At 33.3% G+C, this 13267-nt stretch overlaps 1 protein-coding gene across 1 annotated transcript; it reads right to left on the bottom strand.

Moving 5' to 3' along the window:
- Positions 1–9489: 9489 nt before the first annotated feature.
- LOC108916120 lies at positions 9490–10338 on the bottom strand (the record flags this gene model as incomplete). Its single annotated transcript, XM_018722320.1, has 1 exon — positions 9490–10338. A coding segment is annotated over exon 1 (849 nt), but the record flags the coding sequence as incomplete, so codon positions are not given.
- Positions 10339–13267: the final 2929 nt, after the last annotated feature.

The raw sequence follows: 13267 nt of genomic DNA, 5'->3' as shown, positions 1-13267 counted from the left end.
ATTGTTGCTATTTATGCTACCTCGCCGAAAATAGATACAATGGATAGCTGCCAAAAAAAATACATTTTTTTTAAAGCACCCTCTACGGCCAACAGGAGCCAAGATAAGAATTAATTTTTTTAAAATCGTAGCGCAATTGTTTATAAATGTTAAGACTTGAATTTTTCACAAAATAAAGTTTACGAGGTAAATTACGATTTCCCGTGAATTGCATAGAAAAATGTGTAAAATTAACGACTCACGAGCCCTTTAAAGAGAAGGTACTCGCTAAGTAAACTGTCCGGTGGCCGGCGGCGTGGTGGCGGGGGAAGCTCGTCCAAGCGAGTCGCGCGCGCGGGAGAAGTTAATTCCAAGTTCAAATTGATGCGCGCTGTAAATTTTGCAATATCTCGGCTTCTATTCATCGTACAAACTTATTTTTTTAAAACTGACGTAGCTCGACAAAAAAATAGCAATGGGCATATTTACGAATTTATTTCTCATAAAAATAGAAAAAATTTAAAATTTTAAATTGTTGTATTATATTGCATTAGTCTATTATTGAAAATGGTTGCGATTAATATTTTTTGAACTAATTTTGATTATGTTGCAATTATTTTTTTGTATAAAATTAGTAATAAATATAATTAAAAAAATTTTATATATTAAAATTTCAAGTGGTTAAAATTGTAATTTTATCGACCGCATTATTTTTATTAATATTTCTTAATTTTGAGAATTATGCAATAAATTCAAATGTTTTTTATTCTTTTTTAAATCTTTTAACAATAAATAATAATTTGAAAATAATTTGTGAATTTTTACTTTAATTTTACATTTAAATCGTAATTAAATAACTAACAAAATAGAAAAAATAAGTTTACTTTTGCTTAATATGTAAAAAAATACTTTTTAAATGAACGATAGCTTCATTTATTTATTTAATAATAGTTAAATAATTTCGAAATTGAAATATAGTTTAGCAATAATTTTTGTGACATTTTTGTAAACTAAAAAAAATTAAGTATAAAAGATGCATTTCTTCTGGGGTTCAGGGCTATTCTACGAATTCGTAAATATGCCCATTGTTATCTTTTCGTCGAGGTACCCCAGTTTAAAAAAATAATTTTTACGATGAATAGAAGCCGAGATATTGCAAAATTTACAGCGCGAATCAATTTGAACTTTGGAATTAACTTTTCTCGCGCGCGCGACTGTCTTGGACGAGCTTTCGCCACCACCACCAGACAGTTTACTTAGCGAGTACCTTCTCTTTAAAGGGCTCGTGAGTCGTTAATGTTCCACATTTTTCAATGCAATTCACGGGAAGTCGTAGTTTACGTCGTAAACTTTATTTTGCGAAAAATTCAAGTTTTAATGTTTATAAACAATTGCGTTACGATTTAAAAAAAAATTCTTATCTTGGCTCCTGTTGGTCGTAGAGGGTGATTTTTTTTCAAATTGTATTTTTTCGCCAGCTATCCATTGTATCTATTTTCGGTGAGGTAGCATAAATAGCAACAATTTTATTCAAATTGTTTATATGCGAAAAACGCACAGTTTTTTAATGCACAATTTGAGAATGTTAATGTCAAAAAACGGTGATATTTTTAATAGGTCGCTTAATTATGTCTTTAAGATTACAATGACGCTTTCAGAATCATGTTTGGTTGAAAATTAACGCCTGTACAGAGGCTTAAAGTTCATAACTTTTGGAGCCTCCGTTATAAACAAATAGAATTGTGCGAAAACTATTGCACCTACAGCGCCCACTTTTGGCACACTTTTAAAGTATGACAAAACCCTCAACTTGTCATAGGTTTTATAAAATTTTAACAATAAATGCGATAGTTATAAACAAATTAAAAAATGGGCACTTTTCTTGTTTTTTTGCAATAACTTTTTTGTTTATTAACCGATTTTAATTTAACAAGTCTCATTTTGTAGATAATTTTACTCCCTACAAGCTGTCTGAGAGTCACTTTTCGCTAAAATTGATGGTTTTCCCTGCAAAGTGAAAAAACTGTTTTCCTCACTTATTTGTTTAAATAGAAAAGTTAGCTAATAAAAGTTTTTGACTCACGAGATGAGAGATGTCTTGTATTATGTTCCTTTAGACAATTTTACAATAATCTCGCGGATAGGACTTTTTTCGAGTAAAAATGTTATTTGCTTGGACTATCTTAGTGAGAAGGGACCCATGAGATTAGATTTAGTATCCTTCCCCACTCGTTTATGGTCAAAACACAATCATGTACATACACAACAAACAAATTATTGTGCCCCCCTCAGGATGTAATCCTGGGTGCGCCACTGAAGGGGGCTACACTTGAAAAAACGCGGACAAACACCCATTATCCATCGACAATGCCAGTACCGACGACGCCAGGAATCGAACCCGGACCAGACCTGGCCGAAAAATGCTTGTCACCGCACTCTCGACCGATTTAGATTTACTCGGTTAGAATGAAAACATTCGATACTTGTGGTTCTTCACGCTCGCTAACGCTCGCATTTGAAATGTTTCACTAGTATCGATAGTATTTTTTCTTTCTAACCTTGTTACAGAACATACTGTTCTGACTTATTTCATTACCTTATTCTGACTACAGTGTATTAGATTTCTAGAAATCATTACAGTGTACCAAATTTCTATAAACCGTCTCTTCATGTTCCTGTTTTAAAGTCAGAAAATTGTTTTTTCTGAAATTGATTGTACTTCAGAAATTAGGCCGCTGAAAACTTATGGTTATAGAAAGTTCATATTTTAGAATTAACTGAGAAATCATTTTAAAAAATATCAAGCTACTCACCACTGGTAAAAGCTGATGTCCTATATACACAAGGATCTTGCCTGTAGTCATTTGATAGTATGCTTTGCCCAACAAAACATGGTCCTTAATTACAAAATCAAAAATATACAGTAGGTATGTGAAACAAGAAAAAATAACAAAGAATAACGACCAGCCCATCGCTTCATTGAAACACTGGACAATGTCTGTTACGTCCATGTACAATTTTTGTATTTCCTTTATGTGGAATACGTTAGCATTATAAGAAACAAGTGATTGAATATGGAGCATGTTATTCATAGCTTTATAGCTGCGTAATAAGAAAAATCCGATGCTAACGATTGTATATGCAATGAAGATGTAAAAATATTTATACACTGGAAACATGAGGTAATAAAAAACAATAGCTTTACCTTGTATAATACCTAGGACCATTAAAATTGTTAGTATTATGTTGGAGAAGAAAAACGAAATACTGGCACACAAATTTATGGAAGTTACTCCCAATCTGATTTTTGTAAGTCGAATCTTATCGAACAGGTCCTGCCAGCCGTACATATTCCAAAATGACGATCCCAGTACTGTGACAACAAGCAAAAATAAACCTCCAAGGTCGTAAAAACAATCAGTTACTATTATCGTCATATGAGTTTGTGCATATACTCTTTGGATTCGAAGAAACATGCCAGTGAGAGATGTAACCAACGCGAGAAGAACTAACAGTACAGCGTAAACCCTGAATGCTCTCGAATGAATCAAAGCGTTTTTCTTGAAACTGTACCACGGTATTACACCAAATGCACACAAAACAATTGACATCGGCTTTTTGAACATGGCCGAGTAATCGTGTTGCTTGCAGCTTCGATTCTTTATAACTGGTATGTCCATAATATCCGAGCCAGCAATTAAAAATGAAATGTGACCTAATATCACTCAAATTAACTAATATCACTAAATAAGAAGGTATTAGTAATAATGAAGGGCAGTTTTCATTAATAATGACAACGACATATTATAACGTAAGCCATTTATTGAAAAAGCGATATTATGTTGTTTAATTACGTGGGTTTTCTCTGTTCATGAATAATTTTTTTTTCTCGAAAAATCAACAATAGAAAAGTGCGGTATCCCATCCGGGGACACACTATGTTCAAGGAAAATCAAATTATTTTTCTTGAAACTGTACCATGGTATTACACCAAACGCGCATAAAAAAAATTGATATAGGTTTTTCGAACATGGCTGAATAGCACTGTTGAAGCTGCAGATCTCTACTAGTCTGTCGATAATACGCGGGTCGGTGGTTAAAAATGAAGTGTTGTTAAGTTAAAAAAACTCAAATAAATCAGGCAATTTCATTTAAATAAGGAGGTACTACAAATAATAAAATGTGATTTCTATCAGTAATGATTATTATAACACCAGTCATATTATAAAGCAAACGACTTTTTGATAAATCGAACTTATATGTTCTATTGTAATTCCGTAATGGGCTCATTCAGCAATTTTTTTTTATTTGCTTGACGGAAAGTTATGACAATTTTAAGGTTCTCTGCAAAAAATTAGAATTTTATATCGCCTACAAGTCATCCAAAAAAAATCATAAACTGGCGCGCTGAGTATCCACTGAATCGGCGGCTGTGACGTCACCGCATGGGAAACCGATGCCGCATGCTTGTGTGTGTTGTCAGTCAGTCGGGAATATGGAAGACATAGAACAAAAAATTTTTACAAATATTGTATTGTTCCCCAGTGTGAGAGCACTAGTGTGAAGTCGCCTAAGAAAATAATAATGTCCCCATAATTCGGTCGTGCGGATCAAAAATCAATACTCTATTAGTCCCTATTTGTTTGTTTTTTTTTAATATCTTTTATTTGGCATATTTTGAAAGCAACAAAACTACCTTGTGTAATTTAGGTATGTAATAAATACGTTTGTATCCTTTAGAAACACTATACACTTGTGTTTTCCTTTATTGATTTTTTTGCCAATGGGTACTAAGTATTTATATAAAAATACATAAAAAATATTATATCAACATATTTATAAGATAGATTTTATGTAATATGAATTTTGTATTTGATTAGGTAATTCTTTGAAACCCTTGACAGAAACGGTTCCGTCCAATTAAACGCAAAATCCTTATTCTTATTTGAGTAAATGTGTTATACAGTAAATGTATTTTCGGTGTCCCCAAAGAAAAATTAATCAATTTGATATAGTATTAATTATTTCACAAGTTGGCAATATTTATGTATCTGTAATGATAAGGACCAGAAGATATTTCTATTTTTTAAGATTTATAGGCACCAGGGGAAAATGTATGGTCAGGGGAGTGACACTATGCACAGAGCAGTGACAAATTGAGACAGGGAAGTGACAGTCTATTCATTCTTAGATATAAAAGGTAAAAAAATTGTGCTTTTCTTTTTCTTTTAATTCAGCATTCTTAACCGGATCATTTTTAATTCTTTGGTAGCGTAACCTCTCAGCTTGACGCTTTTTCCCAGTCTCTCTTCTCTCGTTTGTTTTTTCTTTGGCGTTCATCACGATATTTGGCTTATGTTTATCATAAGCGACTAAATAAAACATGTAAAATATTAATGTGTTAAAATATTAACTACCAAGTTACATATTTTGCCATTCCCCTGGATTACATGTGTTTCCCCTAGCGTACAAACTGCCAGAGGACTGACGACGCCAGAGAACTGACAAAATCGCACATATCCTCGAATTACAATTAAACATGGACTTGTTACTACAATTAAAAGTTATTCATGACTCCTGGTCACAATTAATATTGTTTTTAATCAACGCAAAGTTATGTAATGGTAAAATATAAAAATACATATATTCATACCAGTGGAAATACTTCAGCTACTGGCACAAGCAAGCTCTAAAACAGCGTATAGTCCGGTCAAATTAGTCATAAAATTAGTGGTCAAAAAACGAGAATTCCGACGGTGCTAAATGTTGGTGGAGACCTTGGGTACACCATTAGAAATAAAGTATCAAAAGTCCCCATCGATCCCATGTGTGTACTAAAAAAGATATTCGGGGTCAAATGTCAAAATTTGAGGTTTTTTGGATTTTTTTTTTGAAAACGGTAAGTTTTATCAAAAAAGTAGCCCTGACAAAACTTATAGATCTTAAAATTATCTACAAAAATGGTTCTTATACTTTTTTTTCTAAGAATCACCATTCCTGAGATATCGCGATTCTAAAAGTTAGAGTCACGTTCTACATATGCACATATATGCCACGTATATACATAGTCGGGCACTTAATACAAGTAAAAATGCCTATTTGTGTCTCTTATATGTATCAACTATACTATTCTGAGAATATACACTCAAAAGAAACTCGGTCCCTTAGTCAAAATGACGCAGATGTCCTTATAATTGAAACAGCAATAGAACAATTTAATGCAACAAATACAACTATTGTAGGTGAAGATGTTGACTTATTAATACTACTCACTGCAAGGACTCCAATTGATAAAATTATATACTGTTTAAAACCTGGAAAGGCTCAACAGCGAACAAAAATATATTCTTCAAAAAGTTTATCTGCTTATCCAAAATGCCAAAACCATATCTTATTTTTACATGCGATAACCGGCTGCGATACTACATCAGCAATGTTCAGAAGGGGTAAAACATCAATATTAAAATTATTTGAAAAAAAAAAAATTTGTTTGATTGCGCTAAAGTATTTACAGAAATTGATTATTCACCTCAAACAATAATCACAAAAGGAATTTGCTTTCACCTTGCTGTTTATGGAGCTCCGAACAAATATTGATTGTATAGATAAATACAGATATTTAACTTTTGCAAAAAGTACATGAAACAAGAAACGAGTACAACTATCTTGTCTTCCTCCAACATCGGCTTCTGCTAATCAACACTTGTATCGAGTATACTATCAAGTTCAGAGATGGCTAGGCAATCAACTGAACCCAGAAGACTGGGGTTGGAAATTAACCGATAATACTTTGGAACCGATTCATACTTTACTCCTACCTGCTCCGGAAAAACTCCTAAACATTATTTTTTGCAATTGCAAAAATGGTTATAGTGCTAAATGTGGCTGTAGAAGAGTAGGGTTACTGTGTTTTTCAGCGTGTACTAATTGCCAAAGCCAGTCTTGCTCAAATGTCCAATTGAATACAACAGACGAAGATTCATGTGATTTCGATGAAGAGACAGCTGATTTATCTTCATTTGAACAATTTATGAACATCCAGCAAGAAGAAGAGGAAGAAGGAGAAATCGAAGAAGACATGACTGCTGAAGTCGACTTTGAAGAGTATGAATCAGATTAAAATATCAAAAGAAATCAGAACTACAGTTAAAGTCAATAACCAATATCAATATCAATAATCATCATGCAGTTAAAAGAGTATTCTCCCTGAAAATTCGTTCAAAAACACGCGCCAAAGTACACTACCTCACAGGTGGTGTGGAAATGTGTGCATATCATGTAGATTGTGACTCCTTCAACTATTAGAATCGCGATATCTCAGGAATGGTGATTCTTAAAAAAAAGTATAAGGATCATTTTTGTAGATAATTTTAAGATCTATAATTTTTGTCCGGGCTACTTTTTCGATAAAACTTACCGTTTTCGAAAAAAATCCAAAAAACCTCAAATTTTGACATTTGATCCCGAATAACTTTTTTAGTACACATGGGATCGATGGGGACTTTTGAAACTTTATTTCTAATGGTGTACCCAAGGTCTCTACCAAAATTTAGCTCTGTCGGAATAGTAACAGCCACTGACGCGATTATAGTTTGAATAGGCTCAACGCAGTTAGCTTGTTGGTAAATTCACTATATTCAATACGTATCGCTTAAAGTCAAAGATCTGTGTTTGTAATTGTAGCCCGATATTTTGATCATGTAATTTCGCCAGGTGAGGGTGACATTTTTTTCTGGTGGCGTCAAAATGTATCATTATTATTATGTTCATAATTATTTTTACAACTTAATTTGCGAAAACGTGTTTTGACGTTTATTAGTTACATGATTATAATTGAAATAATATTGTAGCAGTCAAATAAAAAAAAATATGTTTCAAATTCTAGTAAACGTTGGTAATGGGACAAGCCAGGGGAGTATACATTTTTCACTATTTTATCATATAAATGCCTAAAGTGAAATAGTTATCGTAATTTGAATATGTGGCCTAAATAAAAGATAATATTATTTATCACTTCATTGATACAGACAATAAATTAAATAATTGTTGTGTAAGATTTATTAATACTACTAAATACTGTAGATTCACCCATTTACTATTCTTATTGTACGAAAACATCAAAACTTTCGATACAAGCGTACTTTAAAGAAACTTTACACGTTATTGAAACATAACCTTTGCATTTTCACTCCTCTCATCTAAGCACTGATAAAGTCGTGTTTTTTACTAAAAAAATCCATAACCGTTAACAAACCTATTTCTGGCAAATTAGAAGAATCTGCTTTTACGAAATTTGCTTCTATTTTCTAAATTTAATGCACAAACGTTAAAACATTATGTAGATGTTGAAATTCATCTAGATGTAGCGCGCGGCGGCTGACCGTCCCATGCGGTGACGTCATAGCATTGCTGAGACAAATATTCGCATTTTAAAAATCATATAGTTTGAAAACCGCTCAACGGATTGAGTTGAATTTTTCAGGATCGCCTAATCATGAGTAATACTTTGTGTATAATAATAAAAGAACGTTTTTGGAAATTTACTGGATGACCCCATTCCTTGAACTTGTTTAAGGACAACTAAATATAAAATGTTTTGGCTTTATTGTCAGAAACTTTTCTCTTATACGTGCTAAGTTAGAATACGAATGTTTGATTTGGTAACCCTTATATATTTCTCATGTTTACGCAGTAGAATTAGTTCAAAGGTGATTTTTAAAATATTTGACTCCAAAAGTTGACGGTCAATATCCTGTAAGAAGAATAGATTATAACTATTTCACAAATAGGTTTAATGTTGATTCTATAGAGTCAAGAAGACAACGTATTTCTTTAAAGTTGTATAGACTGCCGCATAATGAGATCGATTGTCCTGAACTTTTAGGGCAAATTGCTTTTAATATGCCTAGGTATCATTCTAGGCAAAGTATTAGTTTCCATATGTTTAGAGCGAGAATCCGTAAATCCGTAATGAGTAAAAATTTGAATAGCATTTCGCACTTATGTGATATTAACAACTCTTCGATGAATGAAATTATTAAATTAATTCGTTACTATGTTTAGATAAATGGTAATGTAAGTATTATCTATCTATTCAACGTTTTTTTTTTTGTTTATATGAACATATAGAAATTGTGAATCGTGTTTGCACAATAATTAAGTTTTACTCTATGAATGATTAACGTTTGCGCCAACCAACCACTTCATTAAAACTATTTGCCATAGACAAATTAGAACATTCGTAATAAAACAAAACAGGGCATCCTTACGTTGATAATCGCAAATTTCATTTTAGAGAGCCATGGGAGTCTGCTCTATGAGAGCTTTTGTGCTCGGATAGTTCTATCGGGTTTTGAAAAACGTATCTATACATAGAAGAAAACCCTCCAATTGAATTATGTTGTTGAAATAGTAAAAAGCAGTTAAAATACAGATGTTCTCCTTGGTAGAAGAAATAATACAAATAGCAGATTAAAAAAATATTCTAAAATCAAGCATACTATAACTCACCATTGAACCGACGATATATACAACGTTCAACATCACTTTCTTCTGCATCGCATGCTCCTTACCAAACCACTCAAGATTTCTGCTAATGCCCATCGCAAGGCCTTCGAGGATATTAACAACGCCGTTGAAGAGAATCAGCAACAAAGGCCAGCCGAATAGTTTGTTGAAGTCATCCACAGTGTTGCCCAACGTTATAAGGGATCTTTTAATCTCTCTCAAAGTCTTTACCGACGACATTTCGCCAAATCTCAGACATTTCACCATATCGTTCAGTCGTTGGTATTCAAATCTTAACGACTGCGTTCCATCTATAATTACAATTACTGTTAATAACTGATTGTAGAGTAACAAGTAAACACAAGAGAAGTAAAGGAAGAACGCTGATTTGTTGTCGAATACTAGCAGTTGACCGAAGTATAAGCCAAAGAGAAATAAATTCCCTAGAACGAATATAATATTTCCATTTCTGGTAGGGTAAGGTTTGGAGAAGTTGCCAAAGTTCTGAATATGAATAATTTGGTCCAAAAAGTTCTCCCACGTGCCCATATTCCAAAATGCAGATCCCAGAACTATTATGGCGAAGGAAACCATCACAATTAGTTGCATTGTCACGCACAATATTTGCTCGATTACGTCTTCTTTGGGTGTCAGGATCAACCGCACATAAAGCACCACTAAAGAGAAGAATTCCAAGGAAATCGTCAGTAATATCGCATAGTATTTGTATAGTTTTACATGCACTATCCTTTGTTCTTGTAAATTGTACCACGGCACTATACCGAAGAACGAAAAGTACGTTGATAATTTTTGTATGGAAAATCTTCGGTTTTGCTTAGCTTGTTCGTACATTTCAAGGTGTCTAGCACAGGACGGTTAGTCTATATATAAATTAATAAATACGTAGGTACACTTGTATATAGGGTGGTCCGAATTTTATGCAGGAAACTTCGAGGGTAGATAGATCTCTTTAAAATAATATGTGTTTGCCTTATAAACATAGGTCTGGAAGAGCCCCGTTTTAGAGATACAGGGTTTGAAGTTGTTAAAAAAAATTGATTTTTTGTTTATATCTCTGGAATCTATTAACCGATCTAAATAAAATTTGGTACAGATAATATATGATAGTAGCCCTTACATTCCCTAAAATATGAGCTTTAAAGGTTCAACCAGTGGTGTACAACTAGACAGGGGTCACCCCCTTTTTTACAAAAAAACCAACGCCACTGCATTTTTTGCAAGTTATTGTAACGTATGTATATTCTAATGCACAAAATACGTAAAAAAGGTAACTTTAATTTTTTCCCTAAGATTCGCCGTTCTCAAGTTATTCAAACCAATACTTGCCTTGTGGCTGACACTTCTAACCATAATATTACAAGAATATTTATGCTTATGCTTAAAAGTAAGTGCAATTTGTAAGCACATCAACAAAATTATTTACACCACCTGTGAGGTAGTGTTCCTGGCGTGTTTTAGTTTTCCCTGGAGGCCTAATACTCTACAAATAAGAACAATTTAAATCAAAATAATAATAAAAATATATTTACCAAGCAGCAGCAACTAAACAAGAAACAAAATTAACGTTACGTATTTACAACAATTGTATTACACTCGTCTTCTATTCGTTGCAGTAGTTGTGGTCTTGTATCTGTTGGAGTAGAATAAACTTTACTTTTCAGATAACCCCAAACATAGAAGTCCAGGGGGTTTAGATATGTCAATCTGGCTGGCCAAGACACTGAACCCTCTGCATAATTATGGTTGACATTGGCATTTAGTCTTCTACCTATCCATCGACCCAAATAATTTTAATTAAGCCATTCTTATATTATTCTCCCAGAATGCGCAGGAGCACCATCCATTGTATCCAGCTTTAATGGAACATCCTCTAATAATTCAAATAGATGGTTTTCTAGAAAGTTTAGAAATGACTGGGAATTTAGACGGGTTTAGAAAGGTCCACAAACTTTATTGCGAATTATTCCGAGCCACACGTTCACAGAAAATTCGTGTTGAAAAGATCTTGTACGAATTTCATGAGGATTTTCTTGTGACCAAATATGCAGGTTGTGAAAATTCACTACCCTTCGCCTTTGGTAAATGTACATTTATTATTATTTTGATTTAAGTTGTCCTTATTTGTAAAGATAGTGGGTTAGGCTTCCAGGGGAAATTAAAATGCGTAAGGAACTAAGGTGGTGTGGAAACAAGTGTAAAGAATTTTGTTGATGTGCTTACAAATTGCACTTACTTTATACCATAAACATAAATATTCTTGTAATATTATGGGTAGAAATGTCTGCACAAGGGGATTGTATTGGTATGAATAACTTGAAAACGGCGAATCTTAGGGGAAAAATCAAGTTACCTTTTTACGTATTTTGTGCATTAGAATATAAATCCGTTATAATAACTTGTAGAAAATGCAGTGGCGTAGTTTTTTTTTGTAAAAAAAAGATGACCCCTGTCCAGTTGTACACCACTGGTTAAATCTTTAAAGCTCATATTTTTGGGAATGTAAGGCCTACTATCATACATTATCTGTACCAAATTTTATTTAGATCCGTTAATAGATTCCGGAGATATAAACAATAAAAATCAATTTTTTTAACAACTTCAACACCCTGTATCTCTGAAACGGGGTTGTTCCAGACCAATGTTTATAAGGCAAACACATATTATTTTAAAGAGATCTATCTGCCCTAGAAGTTTCCTGCATAAAATTCGGACCACCCTGTATATTCAATTTAGTAAATGTATTGGATGGTTTCCATTTGTAGTTGATGTTTAGGTATTATTATAACAAAACGAATGGATATAATAAATTGGAGTTAAGAAATACATTATTATGTTCCCAGCGCGGTAAATGTCAACAAATTTGATAAAACACACATTACCAAATGGAAATGGAAGACGAAACAATACAGGTTTTTTCACGTAACACACCCCCCCCCCCTAAAAAAAATAGGTCCATAAATCCTCCTTCGATTGAGAGCACACCAAACTCCAATTTTTTGAGCGTGTAGAGGGCCCTCGACAAAAAAGTTATCTGGTTTTTCAGAAGACCACATTCTCATATTCTGTGAGTTTACGTAACCACTTAAATGAAACCAGGCTTCATCAGAAAAAAACGTGATATTATGAAGTTCACCGTAGTTGTTTAAAAACCATTCGCAAAATACAGCCCGTCGCGGAAAATCAACTTCATGAAGTTCTTGCTGACAAGTTAAACGATAGGAGAACAAACGCAAATCTTTTTTAACACTGTGTGGCAGGTACCGACTGATACTCCCACCATTTGTGATAAAACACGTACAGAAGTTCTTGGCGCATTTTCCATTATTTGTTGGACATTTTCTTTTAATTCTTCAGTCCGCTTTTTAGGTCGGCCGCTTCCTTCTTTTCTTGTTACACTGCCCGTTTCACGAAAAACATTAACACAACGCTGAACTGCACTTTGAAAAATTTTGTACTCAACAACGCCGGGAAATTGATTTTGAAATTCTATGAAACATTCCTCAATAGAATACTTCCATATTCCATCAATCTTGCGTCCATTTCTAAAGTAGGACTCTATGATAAACACTTTTTGTTCTTGAGAAAACACCATTTTAAACGCTTTTTAAAACGAAAATATTCAAATTGATAGCGGCGATATAGCGCTTTGACAGATGACGTTTAAGTTCATTTGCTATACGCTACGCCCTACGTCCAATTTTTCTGAACCAACTTGACCACGTTTTTATTTGAACGCTCGTTATCATTTATCGGTTCTAGG

Source organism: Anoplophora glabripennis, unplaced genomic scaffold (assembly GCF_000390285.2).
Source record: "Anoplophora glabripennis isolate ALB-LARVAE unplaced genomic scaffold, Agla_2.0 scaffold1954, whole genome shotgun sequence".
In the NCBI taxonomy this organism is placed as follows: domain Eukaryota; kingdom Metazoa; phylum Arthropoda; class Insecta; order Coleoptera; family Cerambycidae; genus Anoplophora; species Anoplophora glabripennis.
Note: the sequence above shows the minus strand (reverse complement) of the source record. Positions and strands in the feature narration are given on the sequence as shown.